This window comes from Coenobita brevimanus, chromosome 112 (assembly GCF_032717465.1).
Source record: "Coenobita brevimanus isolate Jiangsu-jjx chromosome 112, ASM3271746v2, whole genome shotgun sequence".
Lineage (NCBI taxonomy): Eukaryota > Metazoa > Arthropoda > Malacostraca > Decapoda > Coenobitidae > Coenobita > Coenobita brevimanus.
Window position 1 is genome coordinate 36,436,661 of NC_137065.1, and position 22,998 is coordinate 36,459,658.

General features: G+C 43.7%; 1 protein-coding gene across 1 annotated transcript in view; it reads right to left on the reverse strand.

Moving 5' to 3' along the window:
• Positions 1 to 13,023: 13,023 nt before the first annotated feature.
• Positions 13,024 to 22,998, reverse strand: part of kto (mediator complex subunit kohtalo) — a 110,291-nt gene continuing 100,316 nt past the window's right edge. The window contains exons 37-40 of the mRNA XM_080286583.1: positions 21,693 to 21,828; positions 17,482 to 17,668; positions 16,136 to 16,562; positions 13,024 to 13,848 (exon numbers count right to left, since the gene is read on the reverse strand). Coding sequence (XP_080142709.1) covers positions 13,279 to 13,848; positions 16,136 to 16,562; positions 17,482 to 17,668; positions 21,693 to 21,828 — 1,320 coding nt within the window. The 3' untranslated portion in view covers positions 13,024 to 13,278. The remainder of the gene's footprint in view (positions 13,849 to 16,135; positions 16,563 to 17,481; positions 17,669 to 21,692; positions 21,829 to 22,998) is intronic.

The following is a 22,998-nucleotide window of genomic DNA, read 5'->3' on the forward strand; positions in this document are numbered from 1 at the left end:
TCTCTCTCTCTAATCAAGCTGAACACTCTCCTCGACAGTTTCTCCAAATGTCACTAGGTTCTTTCACATCTCAAATTTCTCCCCCAAACTTTTTAAGACAATATTAGTTTCTCTTTAAGCTGGCCGAAAACTAACACATCTGATAAATTTTCCTCTCTCTCTCTCTCTCTCTCTCTCTCTCTCTCTCTCTCTCGCTCGCTCGCTCGCTCTCTCTCCCTTTCCTCGCCAGATGGAAGGTAAAGAGCTTGAAACTAGAAAGATCATTGTACACAGAATATATTAAATTGTCTGAGCCACGACGAAGAACAAGGGATACATTAAAAATAATAATAATAATAAAAATCCTTTCGTAACTGTCCCTCATAAGCTGAAAAAAATCGTCTGGAATAGCAAACAGATTAATAAAAACGTTACTGTATGGAAGGAGTCTTTTCGTATCGTCTCTAACACCAGAAGGAGTTAATGCAAATCATCTCTAACACCAGAAGGAGTTAGTGCAAATCATCTCTAACACCAGAAGGAGTTAGTGCAAATCATCTCTAACACCAGAAGGAGTTAGTGGAAATCATCTCTAACACCAGAAGGAGTTAGTGCATAATTATCATCTCTAACACCAGAAGGAGTTAGTGTAAATCGTCTCTAACACCAGAAGAAGTTAGTGCAAATCGTCTCTAACACCAGAAGGAGTTAGTGCAAATCGTCTCTAACACCAGAAGGAGTTAGTACATATCGTCTCTAACACCAGGAGGAGATAAGGTAAATCATCTCTAACACCAGAAGGAGTTAGTGCAAATCATCTCTAACACCAGAAGAAGTTAGTGTATATCGTCTCTAACACTGTAGGAGTTAGCGCATATCATCTCTAATACTGGAAGGAGTTAGCACATAATTATGGTCTCTAACCTCTTCTTACCGGTGCGCTCCTCCAAGAATGAATAGTATCATCTGATGGTTTGAAGAAGTAATTACATTATACGTTATTGTACTGGTCGACTTAACCTTACATTAAAGAAAAAACAAAAAGTTAAGTTGAGGTCTGAAAGGAAGTGAATTAGGTTCCAGGCTGGGGCAATAGTTTGATGACCGTAGCTTGTTTTTCTCACTCTCCAAAATGGGCAAGGCACGATCATTTTCTATGATGATGAGGTGGAAGTGGAGGAGGAGGTATGGTTCTAATATTACTGCATGTGACCAAGCAACTGGAACCGCCTTTAGCTTTGCAGAAAACAATTTTAGAGCTATCTATAACAATGTTATGGAAATCTTGTCATGCTATCTATTCCGGTATTATTTGCGTTTGCTGCGAGCATCTAGGTTTCTGCTGTAGTGTGAGGCTGCAGATTTTGCTGTGATGTGGGGCTGCACAGTTTTGCTGTGCTTGTTACTGTTTCCACAAAACCCATTATCATGGCCAAAAAACAACCTCGCTAATACTGTCATATTAGTCTCGAATGAAACAGTCCAACATGTATTCAGTAAGAAAGGTGAGTACAAACGCCAAAGTGGTATACATGTCTTGAATGAAACTGTTCTAGCATGTATGCGGTATGAACGATGAGTATGAGCGCCTATGTGGTGACTTGTGACAGCATGTGCCGCGTAGGACGACTGCTGGCCTTTAGGAAACACACTATTAATTCAGTGCCCAGTCTCTCTCTCTCTCTCTCTCTCTCTCTCTCTCTCTCTCTCTCTCACAGGTAGAATGTGACCCCTCTCACGACCACGATCAAGCGCGCGCGCGCGCACACACACACACACACACACACACACACACACACACACACACACACACACACACACACACACACACACACACACACACACACACACACACACACACACACACACACACACGTCTTCATAATATCAATTTTCAGAAAACACTTAATATAGTTCCCCACAAAATGTTGGGCCCAAACGCTAAATAACGGCGTGTAGCGGTAAGAAAGATGAAACAATTTGACGGCAGAAAGAAAATATAGCTTAGCGGCGAGGAGATGGGAGTTTAGTGGTGGGAAGCAAGGTAGTTTGGTTGCAGGATGGAAAATAGTTAGGCGGAAGGAAGACGTTGATTTCCGTTGCCGTTGGTGCTTTGATTAACCCTCCCTGTTAGTGCTAATGCCAGACTAAATGTGAGTATAGGACCCTGGGTCGAGTGTTAATATGTCACCATTAACCCTCTCATACTCAGAAAAAACTCTAGAACTTCATTACAGCTAAACCAGACGATTTTTATTTTTATTTTCATTTTTTAGCTATGAATGAATCCTAGGGGTCTGAATGTTAACGTCATGTATATTGTGTTCACACTGACTAGTCGTAATATTGCCACTCATCCCTCATAACAAGAAATTAGCACAAGCATACGGTGCTGATCACGAAGGACTGCTACGGAAAACTGTATAGCCGTCGTATTGTCTTATTCTGGCACAGATTCAAGGGAAATAGGCTGTAAAAAGACGAAATTCTCTGCCTATACCTTTTTTGCCTTAACTTTCCCGAGATTATCGTCCATTTGCAGCTTATTTCATGTAGCTCAGCGACAGAAAAAGACACTGCTAAGGCCCTGCCTCCTTTCCACAGCATTTCTCATGACCATGATGATCCACAGGTCGAACACTCACCGCATACGTAGTACCGTCTGAGGGGCAGAGGTCGTTTCCATTCCGTATCTGTTGTTCACGGCGCTTCTCATGCCTCGTTGTATGGCAGTGACTGTCATAGGTATATTGCAATGCATGTAATAGAAGGAAGTAATAAAAAAACAAATGTACATTCCGAATGAACTGCGTGAAGCACCGGAGAACACCGTAGTCAAGCTGATCGAGAAAACCTCACTGTCCGCTGCCGCGCCTAGTACTGTATCAGCCAGTCACCAGCTCCTCGTGACTGACTTAAGTGAATGGAGTATAGTATTGGTGACAATGACCCGGGAGACCCGGAGACACAGGCTTATAGTCCCTTCCGGTACATCATCTACCGGTAATCTACGGTAACAAATTCACAAGTTTATTCTTTTATCTTCAGTCAGACACTTCACAACATAACTAAAATAATATTAAGAAAAAAAATGTCACTCGACCGCAGTGATTTCTGATTATAATTCCCTTTTACGAAGACGTGTTTCCGACTACTTCCTCTAATCTACACTAAATAGTCCCTTCACTGCTTCATGAAACTGGTGTACCGAATGATCGAATATTCTTTTATCTGAATCTGAATCCTTTTGACTTAAGCATCATTTGGTGCCAATGTATGCAACACCTACATCACTACACTGAACAATGATAGGTGGCGTATATCTGGGAATCATGCACCAGTTTGTGTGATATAGCAAGTCTACGAGTGATGCTGTGGACACTAATATCGAACCGCTTCCCAACAACAGCCAACAGCGACTTTTGAAACCCAGTACTATAATCATCAGAACCTAACAAATTTGTCAGAATAATATGCAGGGGTTCCATAATTGTTCAGCCAAAAAGTGGACTGGAATTACTGTCCGCAGGGGTACACTAAGGACGTTTTCGTAAGGGTTAGGTTGCATGGAAAGCTTCTGATCACCTATTCTTAAGCGATTTATGCTGCATAAATATAAACGTTCTCTTGTAAGTTTATTATATCATTTCAAGCTCGACACTGTATGCATCATTATGAGGTGCAATGTGCAGTATAAATCGCTTGAGAAGGATGTATTACGAACTGTGCAAAGCCAGTTAAAATATGCCCTTAGAATAGTGGTAGATGGTGGCGACCATCATCAACTCACTTGATACAGTGCTACCTACTTCTTCCTTCACTTTTTTCATTCTTTTTCTGACTGCCTTACCCCCCCCCCTCTCACTTCCTCTTTCACCTTTCCTGTCACTTTAATTTTCATTACTTTTCTTTCCTTTGCAGGTGGTTTTACAGTAAGTGACAAGACTAATGGTTTCCTGTAAGCCAGGAAACCATTTACAATGCTGGGTGGTTACCATATAACCAACTCATACGTGTTCCCTACGTGCCAGCAAGTGGGTTGGAGAGGGGTCAGTGCCCCTTCCCGTAAAACAACTAACTTCAAGACGAACGGGCACCCCTATGGGATTATGTCGTCTGGCTATAGATATATATAGACAGCATTTGAACTTCCAAGTCTTCCCAAGCCCTTGGACACCGTTACTGGAGAGTGACGCCTTCAAGTAGTGTCACTTGCTATACAGTATATGACCCAGCGGTGAAGCTGCCCAGTTACGACAGGCTTCACTCAATGCCCTCCCTATCCTCCAAGAGAATGATGGTGGATTGTGGAAAATGAGTATTCTGACATGCATTTCATCTGGTTCACATTCCAGATGAGCCTGGGGTTGCTGCTACCTTAGACGCCACCTCGGTATCATGAGTTTTACCTTGCCGATTGCGGCCAATCGGGAGCAGCGGTGGTGCGGTGGTAATCAAGGGCGATGGATGTGGGGGACAAGGAGAGCAGTTGTCCCGTCTTCTAAGTGGGGGCAAAAGATGGGGGGGGGGATGCCCCCAATATCTAATCGTGCTCCTTACAGATACGCTGTACAGCACTAACAACAAAAAACATACCTGAATACATATGTTACCGTATGTTATTCTTCGCAAAAGTAGTATCTCTACTAATCAGTCAGGTACAGTCGTGGTCATAAATAATCACCTATCCTCCGGTACCTCGTGAAACAGGCTGGCTCCTTCATGCGCGGCAAGTCACAGAAGAGTAAGGGGGGCTGAGAGTGGTCAGAGAGAGAAGGGAAGGTGGGTGGGGGGACGAATGATGGTGCAAGGCGGAGTGAGGGAGGGGAGGGAGAATGAAATGTTAAGTGGTGGTCACATTATTTGTCTATTTTCTTTCGTCCAGGGCAGGATATAAAGGAGTTAATATTCAGTAGATAATGCTGCATTACACCTTGTATAGAGGCGTTAGATAACAAGATTTAGATAGGTGGTGATATCAAGGGCTGGCTGAGAGAAGTATACTGATGTGACAGATCAAACATTAGTGCAGAGCCTGAAGTTTCCAGCACAACACTATATTGCCTTGTTCACCAATTTGTAACTAGCTGTTTTTTGTCGGAGGAAAATATCATTCTGAGGTGATGAGAGGGTGTTAAATCTGGCTGGATGAGGGAAGATATAAAGTCAGCCGATCCAGCGTTTCCCCTTGTCCTTTGATTGACGCTACTACTGTGACCAAGGCAAATTCGCAGGATGCAGCTGGGGAAGGCGGCGGGTATGTCTCAGTAGATTGCTGAAATGTTGAAGGCCTCAGGAGATATAGGAGTGGGTTTAGTTATTGATTTGATAAATTCGATTATTATGAGTGTCGTCCCAGATGACTGTCTGAAGTGTGAGTGGAAACATGTATGAGGGGAAGGGGGATGACCTGGAAAGAGAAAATTACAGAGGCATAAAACTTTTGAACCAAGTAATAAAAGTAATGGACAGTCTTAGAAGAAAGGGAAAGAGTGAATATTCATACGATGTAGTTTGGGTTTATGTGTTGATTACAGAGAATGGAAGGGAGGTGAAGGAAAGATTTAGGAAGTGGACAGATGGTGTGGGACACACGGGCTTGAGAGTAACTGCAGATAAAACAAAGGTGATGGTATCTAGGGCTAGTGGCAGTATACTCAGAGAAGAGGGAGAGCGGCCATTTGAGGTTTGCCACAAGGGCATGGAAGGTAATTCCATATTGTGTAATGTTTGTAAAAAGTGGGTGCATAAGAGATGTAGTGGCATTAGAAGCTGACTGTATGATAATGCTGATTTCATGTGTGTGGTGTGTCGGGGAAAGCATGTGGAGATTGTCAGGCGTGAAAGAACTGATCTTGCTGGCAAATCTCTCTCGAGTGTGGAAAAGGCTTGTTACTTGGGAGACATGTTATGTGCAGGAGGTGGGGCTGAAGCCAGCTCTGTGGCTAAGTAAGGACGGGTTGGAAGAAGTTCTGGGAGCTGTTGCTTCTCTTGACATTGAGAGGGCTCTAAATCTGCGCTAAGAGGTCTTTGTATGCGGAATGTGTTAGGAGTATAATGCTGTATGGTAGTGAGACCTAGGCAGTGAGGGAAGAGGATATTCGCAGGCTCAAATGTACAGAAAGACAATGATTAGGTGGATGTGCAGTGCATCCTTGAATGTGAGGCCTAGGGGAGCTAGGTTTACGATGGAACAGAAAGGAGGAAGGCTAGGACTGGAGTGTACTGGTGTTGAGGAGAGGCAGAGTGAGATGGTTTAAACATGTGGGAGGACAGGGCTTGAAAATTGGGTGCAGAAAGAAAGAAGTGTTAACATTGGGGGGAAGGTTGTGAGAGGCAGACCTAAAACGACCTGGGACAAGGTCACAGAGTGCTACCTCAGAAATAAGGGACTGAACAGGGAGGCTGCTGGAGATCGAGCAGCATGGAGTGCCACCATTAGATGACCAAGGCTGACATAAGCATGTTGGAGCCTTTATAAATGAAACGATATGAAATGAAAGGGACCACTGATGTCATATTCATTGTCTGACGTCAAGAAAAAATATCTATCTATCTATTGCCAGAAGCCTAAATCCCTTATACGGGGTGGCCACAAACAAATCGCCTCCACGCCACCCTGTCCCCTGCCATTTCACTGCCCTGCTCCCAATTCACACACCCCCTCTCTCATATACCTCTCCACTCCATCCCTCCATCTCTTCCTTGGACTTCCCCTCCCTCTCTCCTCCTCCACCTTACTCACATACACTCTCCTCGTCAGTTTTTCAATCTCCATCCTCTACACATGGCCAAACCAGCTCAGTGTGTTTCTCCTAATGCTTCCTATCACATCCACATCCACACCACAAGGTTCCTTCACATTCTTATATGTCGGTCTGTCTCTCCATGTGACTCCACAGGTTCTTCTCAAAGAACTCATTTCCACTGCCCTCACTCTTGACTTGTGTTCCTCCAACAATGTCCAAGCTTCACTTCCATACGTCAGAGTTGGCATCACAATACTGTCATGTAGTAATTTTTTTTACATCCATGCTCACTTCCCTGTTCCTTATCACTGCCTTCAAGGAACAAGCAGCCTTTCTCTCTTGTTGTACACTTTCAAGCACTTCACCCTCCAAACCTCCATCCTTACTCATCGCACTACCCAAGTACTTTAACATACAAATTTCCATTCCCTCACCATCCAACCTCACTGTACATTCACTGACTTCACCTCTCTCGAAGACCATAACTTTACTCTTCCCTACATTCACCTTTAAATTCCATTTCCTACACACTCTCCCAAACTCATCCACCAAGCCTTGCAGCTCCCTTTCGTCTTCACTTAACAACACAGTATCATCTGCAAACAACAGTACAGGGAGTTTCCAAACACTGCCCTCTCTCATTAGGGCCACTCCAACATCCACTGCCCAACCTTGTATCTCTTTTATAACCCCATCCATATACAGACTGAACAACCATGGAGACATGACACATCTCTTTTTCAACCCAACCTTCAAACAGAAAAACTCACTCAGTTCACTATCCACACGCACTGCAGCCTTAGCACCCTCATACATACTCTTCGCAGCATTCAGCAACTTCCCATCTACTCCATATATTCTTAATACTTTCCACAATCCTTGTCTATCCACCCTGTGATATGCTTTCTCCAAATCCATGAAGGCCGCATACAACTTCTTTCCCTTCTCTAGACACTTTTCCACTAAAGATCTAAGAATGAATATTTGATCTACACAACCACTTCCCTTCCTAAAGCCTCCCTGTTCTTCTCCAACCAATTCCTCTGTTATTTCCTTAACTCACTCAATAAGTATCCTACCGTACACTTTTCCTATTACACTAGGAGGGCAATTGCCCCTATGATTATCACACACTTCTTTTTCCCTTTTCCCTTTGTACAGGGGAATAATTATACCTGACTTCCAATCATCTGGGACTCTACCTTCCTCCCAGGCCAATCTGCACATCTTCCACATCCATTCTATTGCTATCTCTCCCCCATGCTTCAGCATTTCACCACACACTCCATCAGTTCCTGGGGCTTTCCCCATTGCTTCCACAATTTCCATCCTACTGATTTCTTCCTGTCTTCTCACCTCCCTCCTTCTCCCAGCCATTCCCCAGCCACTTTTACTCACATTACTTTCATTCTCTATGTTCAACAGTTCATTAAGGTGTTCTCTCCATCTGCTCATTTTTTCTTTCTTCTCAACTAGGAACATAGCACTTTGATCTTTCACTCCCCTACTAACTTCATTGCCACCCTGTCTGACTCTCTTCACCTCTTTCCAGAACATTTTCTTACACTCCCTCCACTTGACACTCAAATTCCTTCCTCATCCACTCTCTTCTTACTTTCTCTTAATAATCTTTTCACCTCTCTCTTCATTTCAACATATAACTCTTTCTTCCGTCTTTCATCTTCTTCCACGCCCCTATTTCTCATCCATTCATTATATGCTTTCTTCTTTTGTGCCCCAGTCACCTCTTCATTCCACCATGCTGCTCCCTGCACCCTCTTTCATCTTCTCTTCACCCCACACACCACCTCACATGCAGCACATATATCCTCTGTGAATATCTTGCACACACCTTCCACATCTCCCATCTGCTCCATTTCATATTTACCCAATCGTTCCTCCACTTCTCTCTTATATTCTGCCTTTTCCTCATCCTCTTGTAACCTTTCCACCCTCCTTACATCTACTCCTTCCTCCCGTCCTTCCCTTCTTCTATTTCTCCATTTTACTTGGACCTTGAAAAAATATATAGGAAAGAAAAGAAAGCTGTACAGTGCTTTGTTTTTGCTGATTTGGAAAAGGCCTTTGACAGAGACCCTAGGGAGATGGTGAAGTGGTCAAGGAGAAAGCCTGGGATTGAGGAGTGGCTGGTTAGAGTGGTTATGGTTATGTGTGTGGGTAATTGCACCCAGGTAAGAGTGAATGGAGATTAGAGTGAAGAGTTTTTCAAGAATCTTGACATGCATCAAGGCTCCGTCTTGTTTGTCATGGTGCTTGAAGCTCTCTCACATGACTTAAGAAATTGACTCCCATAGGAGATGTATGCTTATGACCTGGTGTTAATTGCAGAGCACGAAAGGGAGGTAAGAGCAAATATTTAGGAAATGGAGAGACAGAATGGGACACAAAGGTCTGAGTGAAAATGCAGATTAAACAAGTGATAATATCTACGGCTGGTGGCAGTACAGTCAAACCCAAGGGAGTGTGGCCATGTGCAGAGTGCTACAAGGGTGTGGGAAGTAACTCCATCTTGTGTAGCGTTTGCAACAAATGGGTGCATAGGAGATGTAGTGGTAATAAAGGCAGGCTGCAAAATAATGAAGAGTTTGTGTCTCCAGTGTGTCAGAAAGAGCATGTAGAGATTGTCAGGTGTGAAATGACTGATCTTGCTGGTAAGTCTCTTGAGTGTGTAGAGTTTTGTCCATCCATCCATCATTCAATCCTATGCTGCCCCATGAGAAGCATAGAAGCCCGGGGCTAGGCAAGTTGGTCCTGATATTTATGATGAGTGGGACCAGACTCACTCATCCCTGGATGGCACTGCATGAGCAATAAAACCCAACCACCCCTTGAATATGAATCTTCACCGGCTCAATCCGACTGGATAGCCGTAATTGCTCACTAAACCACCAGGCGCCATAATTTGGTTATACAGTTACCACCCAGCATAGTAAATAGTTTCCTGGTGTACAGAACACATATGGCTTGTCACTCAGTGTAGTCACCCATAGGCAGAAGGAAGAGGAAAGAAAGAAGGACAGAAGAGGGAGTGTAAATTCACCTGTAGGAAGAAGGAAGAGGAAAGAATGAAGGAAAGAAAGGCAAGAGGAAGGAAGAGAGGAAAGGGCAGACATCCAAAGCAACACTACATCGAGTGAGTGGATGGTTAGCACCCCTGCCTAGGGTAAAAGCATGTCATGCGCTAGAGGTACAGCTGGATCTAGATCTGTGGTGGGGATAAAGAGTACTAGGTGGAAGTTCAAGGAGCTGTAGCCTCTCCTAACAAGAGAGGGCTCTCCCTCTGTGCTAAGGGATCTTTGTAAGTGGCATGTGTTAGAAGTAAAATGGTGTATGGTAGAGATCTGGGCAGTAAAGGAAGAACATATTCGTAAGCACAAACATACAGAAGTGAAAATAATTAGACGGATGAGTAATGCGTCCTTGAATATGAGGCATGGGCAGGCTAGGAGTGCAAGTGAAGAGCTGAGAGAAGGGATGGGATTTGCATGTATTGTTGTTGTGATGAGGAGGGTTAGACTGAGATGGTGTGGGCACACTGAGAGGACAGACGATGACAACTGGGTGCAGAGTGAAGCGTTGTGAGAGGGGGAAAAAAAAAAAAAGTACCACCATTAGGTGACCAATGCCAAAGTATGCAAGCACGTTGGTGTTGAAGCCTTTCTAAGCAATACAATCAATGTGAACGATCACAATCATCATTCTTGTGAATTTCCTTGTTGCTATCACGAAACTGGGTCTAACTTTTAGTTTGTCATTACAGTGATTTATCACACAGCAAACAATTGTTTAGTGTGGCCTGATTATATTGCAACTCTCAATTCTTGTGTTGGGAGGGCTAAGTTACCATTACCAATGTCTTCCCAGCACCATTTTCTACTTGTCATAACCCTTTTCATAAGTATAGTGTCTGCATTATGCAGAACTGTAACAGCAGTAGTAGCAGTCACAGCCCAGCTTCATTTGTAACATGAACCCTAGGACTGCAGGCTGAAGCTGCCCTTCTCTGGCAGTCCACTGGTCTCCTTTCAAAAGACAGGGAGGTAAGGAATGTTTTTAAAACTGGACAGAAGAGCCACTCATTTATACTGGTGCCATTGCATGAAGGTGTCCCTCTCCAGTACCCCTTGTTTGCATGACTAATTAGTTTGGTAACTGAATGAAGCAGCAAAACTGCACTATTCACACCAGCAGAATGAGCTGTCCCACAACACAGGAGGGTACTGGACCATGCTGTATATATATATCACATTTAGTGAAGAAGTACCCTTTGGGTACAGCCCTGTTCTTGAATATGTTTCACTAAATATCCAACTATGGCCACTGACAAGACATCCCATTCCTTGAGATCCATCAGTCCTACATGCCAGAGATGGCACCATACACATTCATGTCACCACCTGGACAATAATACCCACTATCATTACTGTACACATAATACGACTGCCGCATTAAGGCCTTGTCTGATTGGATTGTATGGTGTTACTCTATGATATGCTGGTAGGTCTTCTGGATCAGCACACAAAATTTACATCCCAAAATTATTCTGTGCCCAAAACTAGGATTGATCTCATGTCTTTCAGTCAGCAGCCCACTTCTCATCCACATAATCACCATCTCACCCCAGTGTATATTGCTTCCACTATTTCCTGTGTGAATTTTGTTGGTCATCCACTGGAAATTTTAAAAATTGCCATTTTATTGTGGTAGGTGGGGGCACTCACCATCCACTCACTCAATGTAGTGCTGCTCTCGGGTGTCTGCCCTGTCCTCTCCTCCATCCTTCTTTCCTTCCATCTTCTTCGGTCTTTCTTTCCTTCATTCTTTCATCGTCTTTCTGCCTGCGGGTGACTTTACACTCCCTCTTCTGTCTTTCATTCCTTCATTCTTTCCTCTTCCTTCTGCCCGTGGGTGACTCTACACTGAATGACAAGCCAAATGGTTTCCTGTACACCAGGAAACCATTTACTATGCTGGATGGTAACCAAATAACCAAATTTTGGCGCCTGGTGGTTTAGTGGGTAATTATTGTGCTCCAATCGGATTGAGCCGGTGAAGGTTTATATCCAAGGGGTGGTTGGGGTTTATTGCTCACGTAATGCCACTCAGGGATGAGTGAGGCTGGTCACTCTCATCTTAAATGTTAGGATCAACTGCCTAGCCCTGGGCTCCTAAGCTCCTCATGGGGCAATGTAGGATTGGATGATGGATGGATGGATGGATGTTGTATTCTTATAATACCATATAATTATCACTGTTTGTTGCCCTTCACTGCATTTGTACACTCTTTTCACACTTGGAGTTATGTTTCTATAATGTTTTAAAGCAAGATTCTGATATAGGTTACAAATCTTATTTCCCAGGTTCTGACTGTCACACACTAACACATGCTTAACCCAACAGCTCTTAACTGATCAAAGACTGCCCACATAGCTGTCACAACAGTGTAGAGAAAGAATAATCCTCATTATATACATATGCACAACTGCCACATCTGGTGTGGATTAATCAGTATGCGCATGAGAATACAGAACAAGGGTTGCTGTTAGTTGCCTTAAACAGCTAGATGTTGGTTAGGATGAGGTGGCTGTGAGGAGAAGAGGTGGAGTTGTATATAAATTTTGCAGAAATGATGTTAAGAACCTAGTCTCACCATAGCCTAACCTGACCTAACCTCATCCAGACCTAACTTAGCCTAACTTCACCCAAACCTAACGTCACCCAAACTGTCCATGATATCTCAAATGGCTGCCACTAAGAAAGGGTCTACCAAAAAGGACATGTGTAGTACACTCCCTTGTGGAAAGGAAAAGGTAAAGGTCAGGGCAGACGCTAAGAGGTACTTAGCCATGGTGGTCATCTCTGTAACTTACCAGTATGCCTTTAAGTCTTTGGGGAGTCGATTCAACCACTGTCTTAGAACAGAAGGCCCATGCATCATCCAGGCTACCAGTTACCTCACCCTACATGTTACCTTAGGTACTTAATGAAAATTAATAAAGGAATGTAAAGCAGATTAGATCCACAAGGGTTTACATCTGAGGAATGGCTGGGGTTACACAATAGTGCTCAAAGGAAACTGCCTGCTAATTCTAGCTTCTAATGTCTGGACAAAGTAGCCTAGCCCTAGCTCCTGCCCTCCTAATGGGGCAATATAAGACTATGAAGGATGAATGGATGAAATAACACGTACAGTAAGATCATGATTTTACTTGAAGGCCATCATGGCCCAGGTACTGGTAAATAGGCTATATATATAAATATAACTTGTGTGATACATAAGGCTGTTTTCTAAATGACATAGGAGGCTTCATAGCACCTCTTGCTTGGCAATTTATTTTGCACAAAACATCTTTCAATTTTTCTCATATGTTATGCACTTTGTTTAATATCAACACAGCACTCATCAATAACAAACAAGTGCATTGTAATGTGCAGATTAAACTGCTATGGAGGAAGTACTACAAAATTACCACAGCCACTAATACATCGACCCTTAGGCCTATTACTGTGAAAATGGGAGCACCAGGTCTCAGTATGGAGGTTGCTGAGGGTACCCAAGTCCTTGAGAGGTAGGATGCATCATCTGTTGTTGTTGTTGCTGCTGCTGCTGCTGTTGCTGCTGTTGTTGCTGCTGCTGTTGTTGTTGCTGCTGTTGCTGCTGTTGTTGCTGCTGTTGTTGTTGCTGTTGTTGCTGCTGCTGTTGCTGTTGCTGCTGCTGCTGTTGCTGTTGTGGCTGGACTCCAGCCATAGGTCGCTGAAGGTGTGAAAGTAAGGCTCCGCTCTGGCCCGGTCCACCTGGTCCAGTCTGAGGCCCTGAGGTTGGTCCTGGGCCAAGCATCATGCGCTGCCTCATTAGACTGGCACTGGTTGGTCCCATTCCCTGGCCACCTGGACCCATGGGTTGTCCACCTGGACCTAATGTTTGTCCACCAGGACCCATTGTCTGGGCACCTGGCCCCATGGCCTGGCCTCCTGGTCCTGGTCCCATGCTCTGCCCACCTGGCCCCATGGTCTGGCCTGGTCCCATTGTCTGCATGCCCGGACGGGTGTATCCCTGAGTGCCACTCATCATTCCTAAGCTGCCATTACCACCTGGACCCTGCCATATGAACATCAGTATCATCATCCACACCTCTTTTTCCCACCTATTAATAAGGCTATAAAAAAAAAAAAAGGAGGGGGGGAGGGAGAACTAATCACAGTATGCCCCAGTTAAAATGGGCCACACACACATTCACTAACTCTTCAAACCATAACACATCAATTAATTCAAAGAAAGGTCATGCATACAGTTCATTCTCACTTAAAACTGCTGATAAATGAATACTTGTTTTTCCACTTTAACTTGCCCTTAATTCATTAAAACTTGTATTGAAGTGAGAAATCAATGTTATTTTGTGCTGACAACTGCACTGTCTTGAATGAGAATTGTTTCACTTCAAGTAGCTTTTTGCCTGCATACATCCTAGACTAAATAATCTGTACTAGTACTTTGGAATAAATGTGTGGTCTGTCCAAAAGGAAATCAAACTTTTTATATTGCGCACTAACTAGCTGGCATAGTGTGATCACAACAGGAGTGCTGTGTAGCAGTGACTAGCCCATCACGCCACATCACTTACTCAACAACTTACACACATTTGGGTGAACATGTGTTTAGTGCACTTGGTGAATTTTATCTCTTCTATCATCTGAAAATTGGCAACCTTTTAGGGTGGATTTCAAGTGGAGGAAGGGGTAGGAGTCCACTGGGACCAACTCAGGAGAGCAGGGTGGCTGGGGGATGACAGTCATCTCATGCATCGCCAAAATGTCATGGATAAGGAGCAAAATGTGAACTGGTGCATTATCATAGCACAGCATTTAGGTATTGTTTGTCTTCCCCTCAAGCCTTTTCTTTCACACTGCCTCCCTCAAATGCTTCAAGATGTCCAAGCAAAACTATTGACTGTCTGACCATGAGGAACAAACTCATGATGAACAAAGCCCTTCCAATATAAAAAAGACGGTCAACACCATCTTCACATTTGGGTAACTCTGATGTGCTTTGTTTTTGGTCATGGTAATGATGTTCCAACCCAATGCAATGACTGCCCTTTTGTTTCGGCATCATAGCCATACACACACTTTTCATAACCTGTTATGACATTAGAGTGTTTTCATCGGCATTCAATCAAACGTCTTATGACTGACTGTGACATGGTTCTCTTTTTCCTCATCTGTCAACAGAAATGACACAAATTTTGCGGCAACATGATGCATCTTCAGTTTTTCAGTTAAAAATGTACAGCACGAACTTTTACAGATGCCTATTTCTTCAGAAACTTCACGGACAATCAGGTGATGATTTTCATGGATCACAGCACACACTTCCTCAATGGATGAGATGGAGGGATGGGGTGGAGAGGTATATGAGAGAGGGGGGGGTGAGTTGGGAGCGGGGCAATGAAATGGCGGGGCACAGGGCGACGTGGAGACGATTTGTTTGTGGCCACCCCGAACGGGATTGAGGCGTCTGGCAATAAACAGATAGATAGACAGATAGGAAGGACTAGGAGAAGATAATGAATGTGCATGGGAACCCCAGTGATGCAAATCTGGCAGCAGTGAAAGTTCATATGGTGTCCTGAAGCTGACTGAGAAGCTCATAGTTCATTACGTGGAGCATCAAAGAATGAACAACTAGCTATGTGCTCAGTCAGTCCAAAATGTGTTGCAAAGCGTGAAATAGAACAAAGAATGTAAAACTGAATGCTACCTTAGGAGAACACATGTATGAAAGTGTAATTTTTCATGTTAGCAAACATTTTTGTGCCATTTAATCTTCTAAAACTGCAAGGGCCCCAACCAGTAAATTTTTGTCTAAGCATACAGCCCACTGTCTCTCCTCAAGGCCACGTGATACGAGACAGGGCAAAACTTTGACAACCACACGGGCGGAGGGGGGGGGGGAGAAAGCCGGGGAGCTACGTATCAATAACAAAGGGGTACCCAGCCCAACTTTTGTTTTTGTTGATGCTGTTTTTAATACCACTGGTCTTAATTACAAGAGTTATATCTCTTTCAGTGTTTTACTTGATGGTGGGTATATGTGGGGGTAATTGACGTGGGGTAAGCTGGTGTGAAGGCGTAAAAAAAGAGAGTTTCGGAAAGTTGCCAGAACATATTGTACCATTATACATGCAAACATACTGAGTGGCACGGATTTGAGTACCAAGGTCCTTGTCCAGTCCCTATTGCCCATGGTACTTGAGGATTAAGTGTACTGCATAGGAGGATAATGTATAACACGTGAATGTGAGACTAACTTGGATATACTGAGGTCTCAATACCATCTGAGGTTGAGTAATACCCTGTGTTATACAACCCGTGAATGTAAGACTAACCTGGATATATTGAGGTCTCTGAACCATCTGAGGTTGAGTGATGCCCTGTGTGATGTATGCACCAGGCTGCTGTTGTCTCATGCCCATCATGGTGGGTGTACCTTGGTAGCCTGGTTGGTAGCCCTGACTCATCATGGTTGTAGATGGGCCACCAGGACCTCCAGGTACACTGCCTCCACCTGGTCCCTGATTCATCATCTGTCCACTCGTCATTGGACCCGGCTGGAATGATCCATACTGGGCCATGCCACCCTGCCCTGGCCCCCCAGGTCCACCAGGGGGGCCATTAGGGCCACCGGCACCCAAGGGATACATCTGACCACCTTGGCCAGGCATTCCCTGAGGCATAGGGCCAGGTTGCATCACTCCACCACTACCATACATGGCCCCCTGCTGTGGTCCTGCAAGGCCTCCTCGCAATCCTGACCTGTTCAACCATTTAATAGGATCAGCACAAATTTTGTATCTACTCTGAACAGCTAGGTACCACATTTACATTTATGATACTACCAACTTTATTATGATAAGCACACAGTTTGTTCTCTGAACAATACTTACATTCTTTATACTATCCTCTGTACTATGATCAGCACATATTTTGTTCTCTCAACAGTACTTACAGTCATGATAATATCCATTTTATCTAGTTTTTTCTTAGAAGGGAAAATGGTCAGGATGATGATGATGAACATGGACCAAAATGTGAAATATGACATGCATGGTGAGTGCAGTTACCATTTCCCCAGCCAATTTTCATAACATGCAATGTTACAGTATTAACATACAATATATCTACTATATGAATGATCTAACAACACTACTAGGACTGGAATAAAATGAAAATAATCAGTTTGCTTTCACCTGGCAGAAATAGGCCACTTCCACAAAATGAGTAGGTTACCAGCATTAAGTTGTGGTTACATCAAATTTGGCCTTAGCTATAAGGTAACAATGAGTCCCCTTGGTTAATAATCAAACTTAGCTATCATTCAATGAGATGACACTTGACCATCCACTGAGCTGAAAGGGTTATATCTCTTTGTCAAGTATGAACAAATGTACCAGTTACTGGACTGGCATAAAATGACTAACTTCACAAGCCTGGCCAGCTCACAAATGTAGAGTCTTTCTACCTTAATTTGATCCATACATATGTCCTTTTGCAGCTTACTGTATTTCACAAAGCTCAGAGGCAGAATAAGACAATAGGATAGCTCTACATATTTTCCACAGCACTTCTTTGTGACTGGCACCATATTCTATTGTTACTGTACTGTAGCTCAGCATTCAAGATGGATAGATGGAAATTTCAAGCTATGTGGAGTATAAAGGGTATAACAGTTTACCTGATGAGTCCCTGTCTGCCCATATTGGCCATGGGAGGTGGAGCCGGAGTCATGGATGAGAAAGGTGGGTTGCCCTGCTGGCCTGTGGTTCCCATCATGGGTGGCCCAGTAGGGTGGCGCTGACCCAACATCTGACGGATGGCCACACGACTGTTGGAGATGTTCGTCTGGAACCTCGTACCGCCAGCTGTAATGGACAGATCATCGTCATCCAAATATTTTCTTCATGTAGCAATGGGTTTATTAAGAAAAACAATAATAAAAAGGTAAATCCTGTAAATAAATAGGACACAAAAATTAATATAATCATCATCCTGACTCATGCATCTGTATTTGTATCAATCCATATGAGGTCAACAACATGACCAAATCTTATCCTTGGAGAAAAAGTGATAGCCAGAATTAATCCTTCCCTATGCTGGTGAATCAAGAAAGAGGAAAAGGTGTCTGCACAATGAGCGATGCATGCAGAAATCAAAGCATTGTAATGATTTCGTAGTGTTTATGACTATATAGTGAGTGAAGTACAAAACCATACTGACAATTAATACTCTGAGGTTCCTACAACTCACACACCTGAATAAGGTACAGAACTGTACTATACTCAAACCAGAATATGAAGAGCTCTGAGGTATGGCAAGTAAGAAAAGTGCATATGCCAAACATTTAAACCTTCAACTTTACATTGTCGAATGTTAAGATATTAACAATTTTATATTACCTTGAAATACTCCATAAATTATATAATATATAAAAAAAAAAACTTCACAGTAACGATTTATTTTCTTTATAAGGCGGAAGAGAGAGTTATATGTAGAAAGAAAGAGAGAGGTGAAAAGATTAGTAAGAGAAAGTAAGAAGAGAGTGGATGAGGAATTTGGAAGGAATTTGAGTGTAAAGTGGAGGGACTGTAAGAAAATGTTATGGAAAGAGGTGAAAAGAGTAAGACAGGGTGGAAGTGAAGTTAGAAGGGGAGTGAAAGATAAAAATGGTAGATTACTAGTGGAGAAGGGAGAAAAAGTAAGCAGATGGAGAGAACACTTTAAGGAATTCTTGAACATTGAGGATGGAAGTAATGCGAGTATAAGTGGCTGGGGAATGGCTGGGAGAAGGAGGGAGGTGAGAAGACAGGAAGAAATCAGTAGGATAGAAGTTGTGGAAGCAATGAAGAAAGTTAAATCGGGCAAAGCCCCAGGAATTGATGGAGTGTGTGGTGAAATGCTGAAGCATGGGGGAGAGATAGTAGTAGAATGGATGTGGAACATGTGCAGATTGGCCTGGGAGGAACGTAGAGTCCCGGAGGATTGGAAATCAGGTATAATTATTCTCTTACACAAAGGAAAAGGGGAAAAAGAAGTGTGTGGTAATCATAGGGGCATTTGTCTTCTTAGTATAATAGGAAAAGTGTATGGTAGGATACTTATTGACAGAGTTAGAGAAAGAACAGAGAAATTAGCTGGAGAAGAACAAGGAGGCTTTAGGAAGGGAAGAGGTTGTGTAGATCAGATATTCATTCTTAGATCTTTAGTGGAAAAGTTTCTAGAGAAGGGAAAGAAGTTGTATGCGGCCTTCATGGATTTGGAGAAAGCATATGACAGGGTGGATAGCCAAGGATTGTGGAAAGTGTTAAGAATATATGAAGTAGATGGGAAGTTGTTGAATGCTGTGAAGAGTATGTATGATGGTGCGAAGGCTGCAGTGCGTGTGGATGGTGAACTAAGTGAATTTTTCTCTTTGAAAGTTGGCTTGAAACAGGGATGTGTCATGTCTCCATGGTTGTTCAATCTGTACATGGATGGGGTAATAAAAGAGGTACAAGGTAGGGTAGTGGTTGTTGGAGTGGCCCTGGTGAGAGAGGATAGTGTTTGGAAACTCCCTGTACTGTTGTTTGCAGATGATACTGTGTTGTTGAGTGAAGACGTAGGGGAGCTGCAAGGCTTGGTGGATGAGTTTGGGAGAGTGTGTAAGAAACGAAATCTAAAGGTGAATGTAGGGAAGAGTAAAGTGATGGTCTTTGAGAGAGGTGAAGTCAGTGAATGTACAGCGAGGTTGGATGGTGAGGAATAGGAAAATGTGAGTACGTTTAAGTACTTGGGTAGTGTGATGAGTAAGGATGGAGGTTTGGAGGATGAAGTGCTTGAAAGGGTACAGCAGGGAAGAAAGGTTGTTGGTTCTTTGAAAGCAGTGATAAGAAACAGGAAAGTGAGCATGGAAGTGAAAAAGTTACTACATGACAGTATTGTGATACCAACTCTAACGTATGGAAGAGAAGCTTGGACGTTGTTGGAAGAACACAAGTCAAGAGTGAGAGCAGTGGAAATGAGTTATTTAAGATGAGCCTGTGGAGTCAAATTTAGAGACAGGCTGACGAATGAGGATATAAAGAAGCGTTGTGGTGTGGATGTGGATGTGATAGGAAGCGTTATGAGGAACACACTGAGGTGGTTTGGCCATGCACTCGTCCTCGTCCTCGAGAACAACCATCACCTCGTCCAGGAACTTCCGGCGGTATGGGCGCTTCGTTGCCACGATCACTCCTTGGTCCATTGGTTGGATAAGAGCAGTAGTATTAGGTGGCAGAAACATGCACCTAATGCAGCCATTCTCAGCCACCAAGTCCTTGTCGCACGGGTGGGCAGGTGCATTGTCGAGGAGAAGGAGGGCCTTTACCTGGTCACGTGGGATTCCCAGTTTCTCCGTCTGGTAATGTATGACCTCCTTGACGAAATGGCAGTGGAACCAGTCTTTGAAGATCTGGGCTGTGAACCATGCCTTCAAAGAACGGTACCAGACGACAGGAAGGACATCCATCACCCCACGAAGACACCAAGGCTGCTTTGCACGGCCAACAATAACGGGCTTAAGCTGGTGCATGCCGTTAGCATTGGCACAACACAAAGCAGATATCCATTGCTTGGAGAGCTTGCGGCCAGGTACACGCTTCTCTGTCTCCTTGGCTAGAGTGTTCGTTGACAAAGAGCGATAGAATAAACCAGTTTCATCAGCGTTGTAGACTTGACTGAGAGTGAGGCCCTCCCTGTCGATCAAGCCCTTCACCTTGTGCCGAAACTCATGAACTCCATCCTCGTTAGCGTCCAAAGGTTCGCCATGAGACTTACAGTTGGTAAGGCCATGCCGTAACTTAAACGGGAAGAGCCAACCCTCGGATGCCTTGAAGTCTAGGGCGTCGTGAAGCCTGGCAAACTTCTCAGCAGCAGTCTTCAGCTCCGTACCACGTACCATCACACCAGCGGTGCGTTGCTGTCGATACCAAATCAACTTGGAGCGGTCGACTTCAGCAAACTTGGGAGTAAACATCACCTTCCTCTCCACGTTGCGTTAGCTTCTCGACGAGAAGTCAGCCGTGTACTGCATGAGTTTGTCTCGGGATCTCTTAATATCAAACAAAGTAGATCGGGCCAGGTTAAACTCGCGGAGGATGCGTGAAGAAGACCATCCCGCATCTACTTTCTCCAATATCTCCCGCTTCTTCTCCAGAGTCAATACCACTCTCTTCCTCTTCTCAGGCGGCAGGGCAATCATCACACACATGAAGGAGAGGCACGAGAGCAGCAGGAGTGCCTGCAGCAGGTAAGGCACCACCACAAAAGCGAGCACATGGGCAGCCATGACGACAAGCGTTCACTCGCGACGAGAGACAGGCGGAAAGTGCGGAGGATGCAGGGGCGCTCTAGCGGACGTCGGAGGAATGACGCGCCACAACAAAGCTGTCCCACGCCCCATGCGCTAAGTTCAAATTACGGGCGGGAAAAATTCAGGCTTTTTTCATATTTTTTGCGGTTTTCGGACCATTTTGGGAATATTGGATCCCGGGACGATTATGTCCGGTTAGTGGGGATGTCCGGATAGTGGGCGTCCGGATATTAGAGGGATTACTTATAGAAAACGTTGGATACCGGGTGGTTTTGTTTTGGTAAAGATATGGCAGCGCTGTACTTAATCCCTTGCTCCACCCCAGAGCTCTTCATATTCTGGTTTGACTATAGATGTGTCTTCAAAAAAAAAAAAAAAAAAAAAAAATCAGGTTAATATCCATTTATGATCACAGACAAAGGAATCATCATCATCATGTTGACACTGAAACCACCACCATCATCATCCTGACACTGAAACCACCACCATGATACTGACCACTTTTCCTACTTCTGAAAAAAAAAAAATAATAAAAAAAATAAAAGGGCAAGACTAACCTGGAGGCAATGGCTGCTGACTGTAGAAGCTCTGTTGCTGAGGTGGTGGCTGCTGTTGACCAAACCCTCCCCCCATCTGGGCTGGGGCAGGACCATTGTAGCCCAGGTTCGGATAGTTCAGTGGCTGCATCGTTGGCTGTTACATCACATATAAATTGTACTCTACCTGTCAAAGCCATTCCTACTCTGCAGATCATAATACTTCTTCTCTCTATCCTACACTGCATCATCATCATCATCATCTTGACCTCTTTTCCCACCTAAAGATGAGGTGAGGTAGGGTCCAGAGAGCAATACAAAGCCTGCTGGAGGGAGAACTAACAAAAATCTGTCCAACTGAAAAAATCTGTCCAACTGATTGGGCCACACTCTCTTTCAATTATCAAGTAAGCCCCCACAATCCTGACTCAAGCAAAGAAGCAAAAACATGGAAATTTACTACATGCCAAAATTTACTGCATTATAAGCTTCACAGTCAAGGATGAGCAACTAAATGTTAGCACTAAGTAGCCTGGCCCCAGACTCCTCCTGATGGGACAATAAAAGACTGAATGATGGATGGATTAGTATTCTTCTCCCTTCATATACCATATTTTTGTGGATCAAACACTAACAGCCCAAAGGTTACACTGCTGGCTGAAACATCATACAGATACCATACTTGTCAGTGCCAATTCTACTCTGCAATTCATCCTGCTTCCACTTTGCATCTTATTCTGGGCATGCTGTAAACAGTTCTTCTTTCATACTTCTTTCCTTGTTTTCATGATTCTCACTTATCCCATCTTGGGTGGAGAACATAGATTATGATGATGACTGTAAAATAATTCCTTTCTCAGATACCACACCATTATTTCGGGACTGGGTGACTAAAGCAATGGTTCCGAGGTTGTATCTTTGGTTGCTTCCTCTAAAGGAATGCCCACACTGAGGTCAGCTAGGTACAGATGATGTCTTCTATGGACTGAAGTTAAACAATATGCCCAAACAGCCATTTACTTGATAACAGTTGCTGGAAACTGATGGGAAAAAAGAAATCCCAGATGCATTATAAATCTGATAACATGAAAGTCTCATCTTGGACTTTAAATCTGTGTACTTGGGGCTGAATTTCCTGCCTGAGAGTAAAGATTGTGTGGCTTGTTAACAAGCCTGTAGCCATATTTCACTTTCATGGTAGTAACTCTCAGGATCAATGTTAGCCAACCATACTCCTCCTCCTCCTCCTCCTCCTCATCATCATCATCATCATCATCATCATCATCATCATCAACATCATCATCATCATCTTTTTTTTTCACCTAAA